Source organism: Rattus norvegicus, chromosome 8 (assembly GCF_021556685.1).
Source record: "Rattus norvegicus strain SHRSP/BbbUtx chromosome 8, alternate assembly SHRSP_T2T, whole genome shotgun sequence".
Taxonomy (NCBI): Eukaryota; Metazoa; Chordata; class Mammalia; order Rodentia; family Muridae; genus Rattus; species Rattus norvegicus.
Genome location: NC_141541.1, coordinates 98,314,405 through 98,332,473, shown reverse-complemented (window position 1 = coordinate 98,332,473; position 18,069 = coordinate 98,314,405). Strand labels below are relative to the sequence as shown.

General features: G+C 46.1%; 1 protein-coding gene across 1 annotated transcript in view; it reads right to left on the bottom strand.

The window, feature by feature from the left end:
* The window catches only part of Rasgrf1 (RAS protein-specific guanine nucleotide-releasing factor 1), a 129,624-nt gene that overhangs the window by 48,571 nt on the left and 62,984 nt on the right, over nucleotides 1-18,069 (bottom strand). Inside the window, exons 10-14 of the mRNA NM_001170531.1 lie at nucleotides 17,530-17,690; nucleotides 13,737-13,800; nucleotides 12,810-12,940; nucleotides 10,526-10,608; nucleotides 634-882 (exon numbers count right to left, since the gene is read on the bottom strand). Of these exons, the coding sequence (NP_001164002.1) occupies nucleotides 634-882; nucleotides 10,526-10,608; nucleotides 12,810-12,940; nucleotides 13,737-13,800; nucleotides 17,530-17,690 (688 nt within the window). The remainder of the gene's footprint in view (nucleotides 1-633; nucleotides 883-10,525; nucleotides 10,609-12,809; nucleotides 12,941-13,736; nucleotides 13,801-17,529; nucleotides 17,691-18,069) is intronic.

Sequence of the window (18,069 nt, the reverse complement as noted above, 5' to 3'; positions counted from 1 at the left end):
AGCAGAAGCAGAAGAAGCAGCCTACTGATCAGCAGCATGGGTAGCTAGGCCTCAAGGAGTTTTGGGGAAGGGGGGGGAGCAGAGCCATCCCTCCCTAGAGAATATAGTCTTCCAAGAAGACCTCTAACAGGCATAGCTGAGGGTGACCTTGTGCTTCTGTTGTATACATTCATAGCTCCAGAGCTGTGGGATTATAGCCTTTGGGAAACCAACCAACCAGTCTTGAAATGTACTCCCTCTGTGGTCTGGGAATAATATGTGCCTTAGCACTCCCACTTCTGGGACAGCCTCTTTTCCAGAGACTTCATTGTCTAAGAAATCTGTGGGGTTCAAGAAGCAGTGTGCATGGACCCAGTGGGGAACAGTGATGGTGGGATTCTTTTAAAAATATTTTCACATTTAGTTAGTTAATATATGTGTGTGCATGTGGTTGTGTGTGCTTGTGTGTGTGTGATAGAGTGAGTGTGGATGTCAGATGACAACTTGCAGGAATGGGTTCTCTCCTCCCACCATGTGGGTCCAGGGGTTGAGATTAGGTCATTAGGCTTGGTAGCAGCTGCCTTTTCACACTAAACCATCATGTCAGAGTTCAGGGATTCTTGTAGATGGTGATGGCAAAAGGCACGCATATACCTGGCAGGAATCGCAGTGATGGGCTTTTTGTAGATGCTGATCAGCTTGTCTAGGACCACCACAGCATCGGTGAAGACTCGATAGGAGTGCAGGAAGGTGTTGAGAAAGTCAATACTCAGGAAGCGAAGATCAGTCAGGCGCTCCAGCAGGCGCTCCACGCTGGCATAGCGGATCTGCAGCACTTTGCAAGAATTCATGGTTTTGCTGAAGCGAATGTCAACATCATCACAGTATAAGGAAGCATCAGACCTATAAAGGGGAGGGCAAGGAGAGGTGATGTGTGCAGATATGAACATCACAGCAACATAAGGAGGCACTGAATCTGAACACTGAGGGAGAGGAGGAAGCAGTGACGAACATCTAAGGTGTCTCTTCACAAAGTGAGGGTGTGAGGCTATCACCAGCCATCTTGTCAACCCCCACATGCAGACAAGAACAGTTTTCTGGACACGTCAGAAGGATAACACCAAGAAAGAGCTATAACTCATTCCCCAAAGACTCTAAAATCCTTCAGTATTGGAAAAATACAAAAAACAATGTGCTTCCAAATTACTAAGACACTCTAGAATTATATTCACACAAAAATCTGCACATTTACGTTTCTAGTGGCCATGCCCATAATAAAGGAGAGTGGGTGAGAACCTACAAATATCTATCAGCAGATGGATGGTCAAATAAAGTACAGTGGATGTTACTCAGCTATAAAAAGAAATGGGAGTACTGACACGTGCTACGGCATGGATAAGCCTGGAAGACACGCTGAGTGAAACAAGCCGCACACTCTATGGTTCCATTTATAGGAAAGCACAGAACAGGCAAACCACAGTCACAGGAAGTAATCTGGTGGATGTCAGATGCTGGCTGCAGGCATTAGCACTGACTGTTCACATGTATGTCATCTCTTGTTTTCAGTGGGCTGGGGCACGATCATAGTATTTTAGAAGTAGATGCTGGTGTTAGTTGTACAACATAGTGTACTGAAATATACTGACTTGTACTTTTAAAGTAGAGACATATGCCATGAAATAAAAAAAAATAAGTAGGACCAGGTGTGATGGTATATATATTTCTTCTCAGCACTTGGGTGGCAGAGTGTGGCAGATCTCCGTGAATTCAAGGCAGGCTTGGTTGACATAGTAAGTTCTAGACTAGTCAGAGCAACATAGTGAAATCCCATCTTTAAAAAAAAGGTAATGCAATGTAGGGGTTTTGAAAAGATTCAAGGGAAATTCCAGTGTCCCGAGAGAAGAGAAAATAGGTAACCAGCTTCTGTTTTGCTGCCTTGAGGTATATCTGTAATTCAGGTTTCTAGATTTTCAGGTGAGCCTGGCCTACTGTGTAGGAAGCTGGGTGACATTTCCATGTCAATTTGGGATCCATGAAGGGAACAACTTTCAGAGGACATCAAAGGAAAAACTTCCAGCAGAAGGACATCTTTCTGATGTGGTTCAGGCTCCAGCTCTTATTGTGGTCTTGAAGTACAATAGACTACTGTTGTAATCCATGTTCTTCAGACTGAGAACTCAAAGTGGTGTCACAGACGTGATGCCCCAAGAATGGTCAATGGAAGAACTATGAAATCTGTCTAGAAAGAGACCCCGATCAGGCTGTAGAACATATTCATTGTAAGTCCTTAGTGACAATCCCAAATTGAGAACCACACAAGGACTTAAGCTCCTCAATATAACAACTGAATTAAACCAACTCCCCCAACCCCTATATATTTTTCCCTCTTCCTTTCCCCCTTTCTTCCCTCTTTCTTTTCAGTGTTGCCATGTGGAGTCCAGGCTTGCGTAGAGTCTAAAATTCTTCTCTCAAGAGCTGAGATGACAGTTGTATACCAGCAGTCATTTTAAAATTTCTTTGCTTAGAAAGTCATCCATGCAGGTGGCCGCACCACTAGTGAGAACTCTTCTCATAGTTCTTCGAAATAGTAATTGATAAAGCTGGCTTTGCAAAGCTTCTTACCATAAACTTCTAACTTACTTGCCAACGTAGGTGGGCAGCTCAGGAGTTTATTTTCTTCCGTCTCCCTAGCGTTTGTAGCATAGGTCACTCTGCTCTTGACCTTGGCTATTCCTTGACCGTCAGGACCAGCCTTTGTTTGGCAGTGGATCAGATGGATTTTAACCTTCTCACAGGAAAAGAAGCCCTTAGGGCCTGTCCGTTCTCCCTGAAGTTTTACTGAAGGACTTACTGAAGTCTTCTTCTTGCTAAGGTGATCATTGCAAGAGTGGAAACCTGTCCCAAGCAAGACCTCCCCACAGCCTTTTCTAAGACTTTCTAAAACTGGATTTATTCTCAGGTCCTCACTCCTGTCTGGGCCGCAAGGATGTGAGGAGAGGAGTCAGTTACCCAGATCACAGCGGCCTAGAGAACTGAAGATGGAGGTCAGGATCTAAACTGGGAACTCAAGATCAATGGTGTCTTCTGGGCTTAGTGGGGATCAACAGCCCTGGAAGCCATTCTGTCCTGCAGTCCTAACTGGTGGTTGAGCCAGTTAATGGCAGACTCAGTTAATGGCAACAGTGTGGGGTATATTCAAACGCAAGCAATGACTCTGAAGTGTGTTTTGTTGTTTTGCTTTCTGCACGGTGTAAATCTTTATAATCATGTCTTTGCCTTTTTTATTTTTGACTACTCAGAGTGAAATGCAGTGTTCACTTGATTTTTCCTTCCTTCCTTGTCTTGACCTGTACTCACTATACATTGAGGACTGTATCTTTGTAGTTTCTACCTGCAGATAGTAGCTATCTTAGACCTTTTGTTTTTCTGGTCGGATGTTATTAACAGAGAGCAATACATCAATGAATAAATATATGCTCTTAACAAAAGAATAAGCTTGAAATTTTTATCTTAATGAACCCTTAGAGCAAAAAACAAACAGTTCAGCTTGTCCTGACTACTGAGTAGAGAACAGGTTTACACCTGTAATGGTTATTTTTCTCATGGCTGTGACAGAACACCTGACAGAAGTAACTTCAGGGAGGAAGGTTTATTCAGGCAGTCCACCATAGGGCTATGGCTGGGCAGGGCCGTGGGACATGGTACAGCTAGCATGCATCTTGATGAATCCAGAAGCAGGTCATGGTTATAACTCTCAAGCCCTTTGGCCCTTTAGAAGGCTAACTGGGATTAGCCTTCTAAAGTCTCTACAGCTTCCCAGAATAGGGTCAGCAGCAGGGTACTAAGTATTGAAACACATGAACCAGTGGGGGGTACCTTAATATTTAAATCATAAATGTGGAGGACACCACTTGACATCAGCTCTATCCTTGTTTCCTGGACAATACCTAGTCTTCTGTTCTCTGTCTCCCTGTCTGTGAACTGGAAATGAGGCCCTTCACAGAGCTCTCTTGAGAGTGGAAAGAGTGAACCAATTTGAGAGGCTTGGCATGGTACATGGAGCACAAAGAGCTGTAAGTGGCTCTGAATTCCCTGGCTTTGCAGAGGGCTTCTCCCACTCAAGGGTACGGCAGAGCTCTGAGGAACTGAGAAAATGGACTTATTTTCCCATTTTTACCACTTCTAAGGCGCTCTTTTTGTTTGGGTAGGGGGAGCTGGTGATACAGCTGGGTGATAGAGCGCTTGCCAAACATACATGAGGCCTTCTGTTCAACTCCCAAGTACTTTCCCTAAATATACTGGGATTATAAATACCAATAAATGTTGATTATTTTCCTCCAGAGCCTCCAAGGAGCAGGAGGGTGAAATGTAGGAGGCAGAGAAATGGAGCAGCAGATTACGGTCCTGTGTGGACAAGTGACAGTTCCTCATTATCTGAGTCTTGGCCCCCTGCCTTGCTTCTCCCTAGTTGCATCAGATTTTTCTGCTGCATGGACCAGAGGGGAAGTGGGATAAGTGGGCTGTACTGGCAGGTTTTGTGAGTGTTAACTTGACACAAGCTGGAGTTATCAAAGAGAAAGGAGCCTCCCTTGAGGAAATGCTTCCATAAGATCCAGCTGCAAGGCATTTTCTCAATTAGTGATCAAGGGAGAAAGGACCCAGGCCATTGTGGGTGGGGCCATCCCTAGGTTGGTAGTCCTGTGTTCTACAGAGAGTAAGCTGAGCAAGCCAGGGGAAACAATCCAGTAAGCAACACCCCTCCATGGCCTCTGCATCAGCTCCTGCCTCCAAGTTCCTTTGCCCTGTGTGGGTCCCGACTTCCTTTGGTGACCAGCAATGTGGAAGTGTAAGCTGAATAAATCCTTTCTTCCCCAACTTGCTTCTTGGTCATGATGTTTTGTGCAGGAATACAAACCTTGACTAAGACATGGGCCCAACTCAAAGTATGTAGAACAAACCGCAAGGCCTACAGAGAGAATGACATCTCAAAAGAGATCATCTCAGAAACAGAGGTAAGGCCTTCTTCTAACACAGCATTCCTGTCTGCAAAAGGAACGTTTTAGGAACCTGCTGGTCCCAGGTCCACAGCTGGCCCCCAAGTCCACAGCTGGGCCCATTACCTTTTTTCAGCTGATACCATTGCTCCCAAGGGCTCTATCAGAATGGCCACCAGGGGCGTGGGGCTGATACCCTTTGGGTACAACCCTACCACTTGCTTAGTAAAACCCAACAGCTTGCCAGACACAACATTGTTAACTGACTCCCACATGTCTCATCCTCCCCATCTTTCACCACATGGTGTAGATTTCTCTGTTAGTTAATAAGGTCTGACTGGGCTATAAAAAGCTCAGAGAAATGAGAAATGAAATTAAGGATAGGAATAGCTCGTGAGACATAGCACACAGACATACATAAACTACAGCATCTGTATGCTGGATGTCAGAAAGGATCAATGGACTACATGGGTACCAAAGATTCATGGCACCCTTAATATATATGAGGCACAAGGGATGTTCAGTATTACAAAGTTTTGAGCAAGACATCCACTGATGAAACATACGTGCAGATAACATCACTGTGGTTGGTTAGGCCAACTGACACGCTCAGCTATGGCCAAGCATGTGTGCCCTTTTCCATCTCAGAGAGGGCAAGTATATACATACCACAGACCTAAGTACCTTTCAGTTAGGGCTTGCTCATCTAACTTTCACTCTGGTCCATGTAGCAGGTAAGATTGGCACAACGTGGGGGGAGGGAGGAAGGCAGGGTAGGAGAGCACTGTGTAACTGGGACTCTGGTGATGTGGAACGGACACTGACTGTAAGACATCCTAACCTACTGTTCTACTTCTCTACTCCCAACCCTGCTTCTAACTCTGTGTTTTAAATGGACTCATCAAACACTATGGTAAAACATCTTAATTTGCTTGGTGAGCCTGTCTGCTGCAAGGCCTGTGGGATAATGGTCTGATCAGGTACCTGGAGAACACGGTTCACCAGGTCACTGCCTACATGGTACTCTAAGCCCGTAACTCTGCAGGCCCATGAGATTATTCATCATTTCTCAAACACACAGCACTCTACTGACTGTGAGCAAACACACAGTTCCTTCTTCCCAGAATGCCTTTCTAGTTAGCAAACTGCAACTGGCTTTAGATGCTAGCTCTGGGTTCCCTTTTCAAGGAAACCTTGTTCAGCTGTGCCAAGTTGAGTTAGTCCCTCATCCGTGGCACCCTCCTAGTACCACATAAACTGTCTTATGGCACCCACTCTACTGTCCATAGTGATATTTCATTGCGTCTCTTTGGTTCACTGAACAGTTCTTCCTATGACTCCACTGCCACCACCTCTGGGTGGTCAGTGGTGTGGAGGAGAGGGGAATGATATCTGACCAATGTTAAGGAAGTTTAAGGGACCTGGTGCATCCGAAACTGTCTCTGCTGACCCCTAGTGACACAGGAGAAACTTGAAGTAATTAAAACTGATGTTATAAAGGTTTTACTGATAAACTTGCTTAAGAGACATTAAGTCACATAAAGTAGAATTTAACTAACTAAGGGAGCAGTGCCTCCCCAAACACCTCAAAGTGTAAGTGGTATACTAACCAGGCTTGCTAGAGATAGTTCAAGTTTAGCGTGATGGGAAAACACCTGTCAATATTTGTTCACCAGGATTGCCCTCCAACTAGGGTTCCATTTCAACTACAAAGAAGACACCCTGTCTTAGTTAGGGTTTACTGCTGTGAACAGACAACATGACCAAGGAAACTCTTATAAGAACAACATTTAATTGGGACTGGCTTACAGGTTCAGTAGTTCAGTTCATTATTAACAAGGTGGGAGCATGGCAGTGCCCAGGCAGGCATGGTACAGGAGAAGTTGGGAGTTCTACGTCTTCATTTGAAGGCCACTAGGAGAAGACTGGCTGCCAGGCAGTTGGGACGAGGGTCTTAAAACCCATGTCCACAGTGACTCACTTCCTCTAATAATGGCACACCTTCAAATAGTGCTACTCCCTGGTCCAAGCATATTCAAACCACCATATTCCACTCCCTGGCCTCCATAAGCTCGTTCAAACATTCAAGTCTATAGGGGTCATACCTAAATATAGCATAATATGTTTAGTCCAACTTCAAAAGTCCCATAGGCTAGAGCAGTCTCAATAATGTTAAAAGTTCAAAGTCTCTTCTGAGATTCATCAAATCACTTAACTGTAATCCCCAAATCAAGACAGGGAACCAGCTAGGCAAACTCCATACTCTGCATCTCCATGGCTGATGTCAAAGCAGTCTTCAGATCTCCAACTCCTTTTTCACATTTGTTCACTGTAACAAACTTCTTTCTCTGATTCCTACATGGAGAGTTGCTTAAACTCTATTAGCATCTTTCCTCAGAAGATATTCCATAGCTCTGGCATCTTGACTATCTTGGCGTCTTCAAGGCAACTTCAATGTTACTTCTTGTTCCAATGTCTGATATCTACACATGATCTTCTGGGTTCCTCCAAAGGGCTGGGGTCCCATCTCCAGCTCTGCTCTCTGTAGCTCAGGTTGGTCCACTCCCCTGTCGCTGCTGTTCTTGGTGATCATCCTATGGTACTGGCATCTGCAATACACTGAGGTCTTCTGCTGCAACTAGACTTTACCAATAGCCTCTCAAAGGCTCTCTTCATGGTGTGATCTTTGTATGATTCCTTCAGTCCTGGGCTGTCAACTGCAACTGAAGCTTCACCTGCACAGTGGCCCTTTTTGGCCTCTCACAGTGCCAAGCTTCAGCTGCTCTCCATGACCCCTTCATGCCGTCAAGACCCGTACCACCTGGGCAATTCTTACACATTACCAAGTACAGCTGCAGTACAAGGTACAACCTTGGCTATCTCCGGAACACAGCTTCTTTGTGTTCTCAGAAAACACTTCTCAAAAGATTTCACTTCAGTGACGCTGGTCCCTTCTTAATCACTGTTAATTTCTTAACTCCAGTTAACCATCATCAATTATCCCAGTAGTCCCTTCTATTTCTGACTCTAAAGCTGGAACCATGTTGCTGAAGCTGCCGAGGTCTGTCGCTTGCTGGGGCTGTAACATGGCCCCCTTTTTCTATTACATTATCACCAGCTCTCTGTTTTCCAACTCCTTCGCTGCCTAAGCTTGGCTGTCCTGGAACTTGTTTTATAGATTGACCTTGAATTCAGACATCTGCATGGCACTGTCTTCTGAATGCTGGGATTAAAGCATGTACCACCACACCTGGACTTTACTTGGAACCTGCTCTATACCAGGCTGGCCTTGAACTCATCTATCTTGCCTCTGCTCCTAGGATTAAAGGTGTATGCCACCATGCTTGGACTTAGGTTTAACTGGGTGGAATCCCCAAAATCACTACTCCCTCAATCCATTTATCTCCTTGAACATAGGATTCAGCTCCATTTCACTTCCTGGTGTCCCTTTATTACTTGAACCATACATTTTATATTTTCCCCTTTCTTAGCTTGCTCCTTTTCATTAAAATGTTTTTTTTATAAGACTAAACCAGAGAATAAAGTCTCTGCTGGGCTTTTTTGAGACTTCCTTAGTTTCAGGTAGACTTTTCAGAGAAGGGCAAAATGCAGCCACATTCTTCACAAAAATAACACAAAAACAGTCTCTAGGCCACCCTCTGAAATTCTTCTCCACTGAAACCACTTGGACCAGTTCTGCACAGTTCAAATTACTCTCAGTAACAAAGTCTTCCATATTCTTACTGGAACAGCCCACTAAGCCCCACTGAAAGCATTCCTCTGCTTTCCAAATCCAAAGTCCTCAAATCTACATTCTTCCAAACAAAAGCATGGTCAGGCCTATCACAGCAGTATCCTAGAACCTGCTCCTAACTTCTGTCTTAGGGTTTACTGCTGTGAACAGACACCATAACCAACGCAACTCTTAAAAGGACAATATTTAATTGGGGCTGGCTTCCAGGCAGCTAGGATGAGGCTCTTATAACCCATGCCCACAGTGACACAATTCCTCCCAAAAATGCCACACCCATCCCAACAAGGCCACATCTCTAAATAGTGCCACTCCCTGGGCCAAGCATATTCAAACCACCACACACCCTCAACTTACAACTAACCATTAGGCTCAGTCCCATATCAAAGACCATGTCTCTAAGAGGCAACTCAAGGGGCAGGTTAGGGTGACAACTGTTTTTAAGAACTGGTACACCATAAAACATAGTTCTGCCAGGTGGGCAAAATGACCCCAGGGTAACAACTATTCAAAAAGAACAACACTATTTGTGTATTTGAAAAATAACTGTGACAATATCTTTTCTGTGTGGCCAGATTTGTAGTCTCCTGTCTCTGTTTAAATTGTTCCAAGTGTAACCCTGCAATCGGGACCTAAAGAAGTTTAAGAGTGATAGTGTATTTGGAATTAATAAGCCAAAGGCATATACCAGCTGATTAATTCTGTTGAAAGCTTGTTCCATTTTGTGTATTAGCAGAACTACTTAACATGCTATATTATTAAAGGGTTTTTCTTCATTAACTTCTAAACGTGCAGAGTGACTTCTCACTGTGAGGATACGTGACAGCAGCACACAGTAGACTTATCAGGTGCTTACCTCTATCTTGGTGGCAAGTGTGAGCACAGGGAGTCTGGCACCCTTTAGATACAGTCCTGTGGTAGCTACTGTCCCAGGGCACTCACTGGAAATAACAGAGAGGCCAGCCATAGTCATCTAGACACAGGCCAGGGGGCAATGGGGTCCTGGGAGGGACCCAGTGACATCATCAGGCTTAGGACGCAGAGGTCAAGATGGGAGCCAGACAGCCAAGGGGAAAGAAGAAGAGGGGAGAGGAGGGGAAGAAAGGAGGTGAGGTTCACTTGAGGAAAGGATGTTTCAGGAAGTGTACAGAAGCCATGTTACGTGGGGGCAGGGCTGGGCAAACTGAGTCCAGAGGACACTATTTCCCTCATCCCGAAGGACTCCACACTGATGCTCTGGCTGTGTCGCTGCACCCTGCCATTAGATTTTTATGTATTTTTGAAATGCTCTAATGTATTTATTTTGTAATGAGAAGAAAAATCCTTAGAAACCAATCTGTGACATTTTCATTCCTAATATTTTTTAAAAAGCCCAATATAAAAAAATTACAACATGTAAATAATTTTTTTTAAAAAAAGAAAACCTAGCTGAATAGTGGTGGTGCACACCTTTAATCCCAGCACTTGAGGGGGGCACACACAGGGGGACCTTAGAGTTAGAGGCCAGCCTGGGCTACAGAGTGGGTTCCAGGACAGTCAATGCTGTTTCAAACAAAACAAAACAAACAAGCTAAGAAAACCCCCCACCAACACTAACGACAACGACAAAAATACCCCCAAACCCAACATACCTAAAAGCGACATTAAAGGATCAATTCAAACAGACATCAACTCAAAACTTGAAATGAACTCTGTCACAAACCCCAGCGTCTTCCCAGTTCCACGGACTGGCCCTGTCCAGGACCTAGTGTCTCTGAGCCATGTTCCGTTTCTGGAGTTCAGACAGGTTAAGGACACTTACTTGATCATCTGCGGCACGGTGACCTTGGAATTTTCTTCAAAGGCATTCATCATGAGCCCGTTGCAGCGGATATTATCCACGCACTGGAAAAAGAGAGGATCCCAGACTCAGAGCCCATTCTCCATACTGGAACCCAGACCCACCGTCTAAGAAAGGGCATCATTCAAATTGTGGAAGTCAAGTGACCCTGGGGGGCTGACTCGGCCTTCCTGAGTCTGTTTCTTTATCTGTAGAGATGGGTTTAATGGCTCTGTTCTACCAGGGTGTTTGCCAAGCAGGAGCATCAGACTGTGGCCACTCTGCTGCACCCTTTGAAGCCAGTGTCAAGGATGAGGTTGCCTCACAGTGATCTGGGCTTTCTGGGAAGCTGCCTAGTGAGTCTCTGCACCAGAGTGTGTAGAGTACATGTGTCCTGACCCCCTTGTCGTCCCCCTGACCCCGCACCAATGCTCCAATGCTGGAGGTGGCTCCTACATTTCCAGCCTATACGTGGGGAGTGCCGTGTGAAGTGAGGGGGTGAGAAGCAGGCTGGGAGCAGGGACGATGACCGGATATTTACAGTCTCTGAAAAAATTCAAAAGCCTTATTCTGCTTTGAATAAGAACCTTCCCAGACAACACCAAAAGATACATCTTTTGTACCTAGTGAAGTACTCCATGCCTATAATCCAACACTTAGGAGGTTGTCTGAGGAAGATCACAAGTTTGAGACAAGCCTCTCTTCAAACAAAACAAAAACCAATCAAATTCAGGAAATTAATCCTTGGGGATGGGAGGGATGGCTGCCTCCTTTTACCTCCTGACCCTCTGCCTTGGTCTTAACATTTCTGCTGTGGAAGGGTCCTTCCTAAATCAAGGTTGTGAGGAGCTCTGAGTATCACAGAATCTGATGGCCTTGAGTTGTAAGTTAGTGGAGGCCAGTACTAAGGTCACTGGAAAGTGGATACAGCAATGTTGCTAGAGGATAAAGATGCCTGTGGATCCTTATAGGAGAGCAGCCAGTCTTTGAGAGCTGTGCCTGGGTTTGATCTCTCCATTTTCTCTAGAATATGCTGGCTTTGTTGTTGTTGTTGTTGTTTTATTTTGTTTGCATACAACTCAAAAGAATAGATTTACACTATGTTACACTGTGTATAATCCCATTGTGCCTTGGCCCTCTCTCTGTGGACTGAAGAGGGGCAGGCGGTAGCCAGAAGGCCTAGCAGCTGAGATACCCTGGATCAAGCGACACTGATGTTTGCAGCTTTTATTGACTGCCTGGGCACTCAATGTAATTTAGAATCACACAATATGAAAACAGACCCCTGGTGTTTTACCATCGCTCTTTATCTGGAAGTTCCTTCCAACTATACCTTTTCTTCTTCAGTGCTGGAGATTGAATCCCACTTTGAAGCAGGGCACAGAGGTAGGAAGGCAGGGAGAAGGTGAGGGAAGCCCTTTAGGTATGGTGAATACCCTGCTTTTCCAGTGCCCTGTAGGCACAGGGCTCATCCCCAAGTCCCCAAGACACAGGGAGGAGAGCCAGCCATAGCTGTCCTTCTTGCTGCCTGCTGCTTGCCTAACACCCCTCCCAGCTCTTCAGAGAGAATGGCCACAGACAGAAACTCTGGGTACCTGGCTCCTGCCTTGGAGGGATGTGCCCTTTAGTTACTGGAGCCCAAGCCGGGAGCTGTTGACCCCCATAACTAGATTCAACTTCCCACCTCTTGTACTTCCAGTGCCCCAACATCTTGGGCTGCTGACTTTCCAGGAGAAGCCAATGTTCCCTGATTAATGGTTAAATAGAGTCAGGGGAACAACTCAACTGCTTGCCATAGACAAAGGCCAAAGCTCCATCTTTTTCTAGCATACGGATGCTGTCCTGGACCTCAGCAGGTTGTTCTGACTAACTGGAGTAGGTGCCCATGTGTCTCAGGACTGTGGAGCCCTCTCTTCCACCACCTCTAACCTCCATAGATGGTAGTGCCAACACTGTGTGTGTGTGTGTGTGTGTGTGTGTGTGTGTGTGTGTGTACGCACGCGCGCATATAAGCACTGGACAGCAGGCTTAAATGTAGGCACTCTTGCTGTTCACAGGTCTTGGGGGGTAAGAAGTAGAGCCTGGTAGTCTTAAGGGGTTAGAACCATCCTGCAGATGGCACTCATTGTCTGGGCCAGCCTCCATAGACCTGGAGGGCTCTGGTCTTTTCTAGAACAACGCAGCTGTGGTCTCAACACATCCAGGTCCCTCACCAGGCCAAATATGAAGGGACAATGTTCTCGAAGGGACAAGTCATGCTGCTCACCTGGATGATGTCACTGGTCCATGCCGCCTTCTCCTGCCTGGATGAGGCCACCAGGATGACTGTGAAGGGTGGGGAATCCTTTGGCTCCACCCAAATCTTAAAGTCCAGGTGATCTACCTCTTGTCCTTTGCCTTTTCCAGTGACAAAATATGAAGTTAGCAGAGTGAGTGTGGGTGTCTGTGAGCTGGAGAAGGTTCTCTGGTCCCTGACTCACATACCAATAGAGGCTCCGGTGGGACACCAGGCCACTAGCTTCTCCTTTTACAGTAGTGTTTCATGATTTTGGCTAAGTGAGAGTCACCATTTCAAAGAGGAAAATAACCCAAGGCTCTGGCATGCACAAGTAATTTATAGGTATACAGATTCTTGACTCTGATTCGGAACCACTAAGTATAAACTCTGTTTTCACCACACCAGTGGGTTCTGAGTCAGGACTTGGCTAAGTCTACAAGCAGGGACACAGCTATGCCAGGGTCAGACGGGGCCTCATGACCCAGCCCTTTGGCTAACACCCAGGACAAGTAACATTCACATCTGAAACTCTTCTGGACAGGGTTGAACATTCAGTTTGGTTTACAGCTCCATGAAAATAAATCCCTGCACTTTATTACTGATCCCCAACTCTCTTTTCCTTTGCTCTTTTCAGTGCTGGGGATTAAATCCAGGGCATGACACATGCTAGGCCCTGGAAGTCTTGGGAGCTGTTTACTGGAAAGACTAAGTTCAAAATCTTCTCTCTAGGGGCACATGATTTTGAGAACCACCCAGTCTAGGCTGTTTTCTCGATTTTTGCATCTGGGTCAGGGGCCATCATGTTTTAACATCTGGTTTTCCTGAGCTCCAGCCATGCTGAATAAGCATGTGGGCAAATCCTGCATTTATGAATCTCTGTGAGTGTTCAAATGAATTAGTGGCTTGTACACTGACCGTCATCATCCATGTTTTCTGGATCATCCAGTAGAGTGCAGTCAATGAGGGAAATCACGCCATTCTGAAAAAGAGCAGCAGGTACCACTTTGAACCAGGAGTCCACGTGCTGGAGTAGGAGTCCCAGAAGATCAGGGTTGGAAGGGCCTCTGCACCAACAAACCACACAGCCCGATGTGTGTGTGTGTGTGTGTGTGTGTGTGTGTGTGTGTGTGTGTGAGTGATATGCTGAGCAGGCATTTTGCTTTGTAAGCAAAGGACGCTAGCTTCCTTCACAAAGTCTGCTGAGGTGGGTGGGATGAGATTTTTCTCAGGTAGACCACTCCTAAAGAAGGCTGAGGTCAAGCTGTGGGCAGAATCTGTCCGGTTTGGCTTCCACTTGCCCCATCAGCATCTCTGAGAATTACTTCATAGCCCCAAATCTATAAAAAGGTGAAATCCTCTGTTCTTGGTCAATCCCCCACATTACCAATGGTGAAACAGGCCAGGTTTATGGATGCATTATATGTCTTGCTGACTCAATTTTATAGATCAAAAAATGAAGTCAGAGAGGTCGAGTTTCTGTTCGAGTCACCCGGTCAGCTATTGGGAGTGGGGAGGGTCCTGAGAAAGCCTCAGGGGCCTCATCCCAGCCCCAGGTCAACAACTCATTTTCTATTATCAGGAAGAATAATTCCTTTTCTCTTAGGTGTGGGCTGGGCTGGGACCAGCATCAAATGGGAACTGTAGCCTTTTGCCTGCTCTCTTGTTCTCTCCTGGATCACCTGTCCCAGGAGAAGTGGGTGCCATGTTGTGAGGAGAGTGAGGAGTTGAGGCCTCCAGCAAGTATTTCCATGAATGAGCCATCTTGGTTGGGTAAGCGTTGTGATCACTGTGGCCTGGCAAACATTGCTATTGCAAAACTAGAGCCCTGAGCCAAGACCATTTCTAAGCTGCTTCTGACCTACTGACCCACTACAACTGTGAGGCAGTGCTTATTTTCCAAGAACTGATGTTACTGTAACCCGGCCACGTGACCGATCTATACATGAAATACTGGGCAGGCTGCCCACTTTTGTTGTTGTTGTTGTTTCAAAACTCAGAATTTATTTTTAACCACTTGCTTGGATCATTATAGTCTCATGTTTCATGTATGTATATATAGGCTGCTGCTTGTGAGCATCCAAGGGGATTCCCAGGCCCTGGGGTCTGCTTCTTGCTTCCTTCTTTAGTGGCCTTGCGAAGTTCCCAGGACTTTTGAACAGTAACCTTGCCCTCTGATTTCACAGGGCTTGACCATCCTGGAAGCCCCCTGATATCTGATATTCTCTTATTCACTTGAGATGCTGAGGTCAGAACCCAGGGCCTTCCGAATGCTAGGCAAATGCTCTACCACCAGGCTACACCTAAGCTGGTGCTCTCTTGCTGGCTTATTTACTTCCTTATCTCATCTGTGAACTGGGAAAGTGGTAGTGTCTGCCTCATGGGTGTTCTAGGAATTAAATATGCATAAAACACTTGGGAAAGGGACTGGCCACGGTAATCATTAATACAAGGCCTTGTGGTCTGTAATATGACAAGCCCATCATCATCAGATTTATACCGACTGTTAAACTTACTGAGAATTTATTGTACCAGGCACCTGGGACTCCCTTAGCTTTCCTGGGAAGTATTTTCTTTTTAAGATTTATTTATTTTATGTGTATGAGTACACATTAGCTGTCTTCAGACACACCAGAAGAGGGTATCGTATCCAATTACAGATGGTTGTGAGCCACCGTGTAGCTTGTAGGAATTGAACTCAGGACCTCTGGTAGAGTAGTCAGTGTTCTTAACCACTGAGCCATCTCTCCAACCCCACCTGGGAAATACTTTTATATTCATTATGCAGGTGAGGAAACAGGCTTAGTAAGTCACATGATTTGGGTGAGGTTTGCCCGGTACACAGCAGTACTAGGATTTGGTTAGCACCCTGATCATGTGTTCTTTGCTAGCAGGCTACCCTTTAAAACTATTTTAAACGATTTAATTTGTGCATATTTGTGAGTATACATGTAGGTGCATGCAGTGTGTGCGTGCATGTGTGTGTGGGGGTAACATATGCACAGGAACCCATGGAGTCCAGAGGAGTCAGTCAGATCCTTTGGAGCTGGAGTTACAGGCAGCCATGGGTCATCTAATGTGGGTGCTGAGAGCCAAAGGAGTCGTCTGAGGAGCAGCAAGGGCTCTACACTGCTGAACCATCTCTCCAGCTCCTAGGCTATTCTTTCAGAACTCAAAAAAAAATAATAATAATAGAAATAAACCTACATAAAACCAAGAACTTCAAGTCTCAGATCAAGGATCTTCCTGTGTTTCCTCTGCAGCCTGCCTGTGCTTCCTCTACTGCTGAAGGATGGGAGACCCCGCCCTTCCAACCTGGACAGAGATGTCTGGAGTAGAAGAACCTGGAGCTAGAATGGACAGAAGCCTCTCTTGACACTCAGTTTGGTTGGAACTTGAGTGTTTAATATTTGTAAATTAATTTCTCATTGTGCAGCCAACCAGCTACTCTGTTAACAGGTTAACATAGGTGGTGTGTTCTTGGAAGCCCGGGTTTGATCTAACACTTCAATGAGAGTTCACAGACCAGGCATCCAGGTCCCTGAAGGAAGGTTTCCCTGATGCTCTTACTAAATTAAAGGCACTTTCTGGCCCTTTGCAGGATGCAGTATGTTTGCATTTGAAATCCCATCTGCTTCCACCGGATGGACATAGTTTTGGAAGAGAGAGAAGGCAGCGTAGAGGGTCAAGATTTTGTAACCAGCATAGCAAATTCATAGGCACTGCCAGCTGACTGTCAGCTACCTCACACATTGTTTCTGTGGGGACTGTTATCTTTGTTTGACTGATGGAATGTATACAGGACAAGGACATTTCCAAGATCACAGGGGTGACAGAGCTGGGGCCAGCTAGGGTTCAGAGCAATAGGACCATCAACGAGTCTCGTGGGGGAGCAGTAGTTTTGTCTTGAACCCCCAGCTTTACAGCAGAGCTGCATTTCAGCCAGTCTTAAAGGACGTGCTTGGTTGCTTGTCTTGCTCTGAGAACATGCTTGAAGGGTCTGCCGTAGACGAGGTAAGGATGTGTAGCTGAGTGCACAGCAGGAGCAAAGGTCCTGGGATCTAGATTCACATTTTGCTCTACCGACTGGGGTGAGCTAGGCCATTACACTTGTGCTACAAGAGGGAAGACCTGGTGACAACGGTTCAGGTGACAACAGTTCAGCAGCCCACTAGTGTCACCTGACCTGAGGAAGGCTTCCTGTGATAGAGGAGTGGGTGTCTGGGAAGGTCAGGAGGGCTTTGTTGAGAACCTTTGCCTGGAGATAACAAAGATGCTATGTGCTGCTCTAAACCTCAAATGGAGGGGACCCTCCACTCTCCCCAACACCTCTATCCACATAACACACACACACACACATACACACACACACACACACACACACACACACACACACACAATCATACATTCATACTTGTTCCTTGAAGGGTTGGTTAGAACTCCTGACCAGCTCTGGGAGTCTCTGGGGCCTAACACCACCTTCCCAGATCCATGATTTCTTCAGGGGAAGATATCAGGGGATTTTCTAACTCATTTCCACCCTCAGCTTAACTAGCTTATCTATGTGTGTATAGGTATGTGGACACACACTCACAAGCTCCCACCTAAGTGCTTCAGCACCCTACTGTAGCATCAGGTTCCAGCCCTGAAGTGAAAGAGGAGCCTGTGTGCCTGGGCCCCAGGGCCTGCAGCTCCTTTCCCATGGCCTTACCTTGGTTAGGTGCAGTTTGCTACCAGAGCCTCTGGTGCAGATGATGAGATGCTTGGAGAACAGGAAACACTGGCGCTCACCTTCTTTCTTAAGGGACAGAGACCCCAGGCGGCCCTTGTTGATCTTGCCCTTTTCTGACATGGGCACCTGGATGAGGGAACCTGTTGGAACAGGAGGTAATGGTAAGGAGGTTCTGAGCCTAGCCTCAGATGGGACAAATGACACTCCCCTCTCGCCCAGCCTTGAAGGTGGAGGTACAGCTACACATGGTTGTGGAACAAGGTAGTCCAAATATCCTGGTCACTTTTTCCAGCTCAGCCTCAGAGCCAGGGGATGGGGAAAATGAGGGCTCTACACAGGGTCTCACAACCTCCCAGCCAGGGGCCAGGGTTGTGGCAAGCAAAAGGTACCCTAAAAGAAATGGGGAGCTGGGCTGAGGTCTGGAAATGGACTGAGTAATGAATCCAAAGAAGTGGGGAGCTGGAGGCAGGTTCCGACATCTTAACATGATGTATTGCATAGCTGTGGCCTTGGAGGACA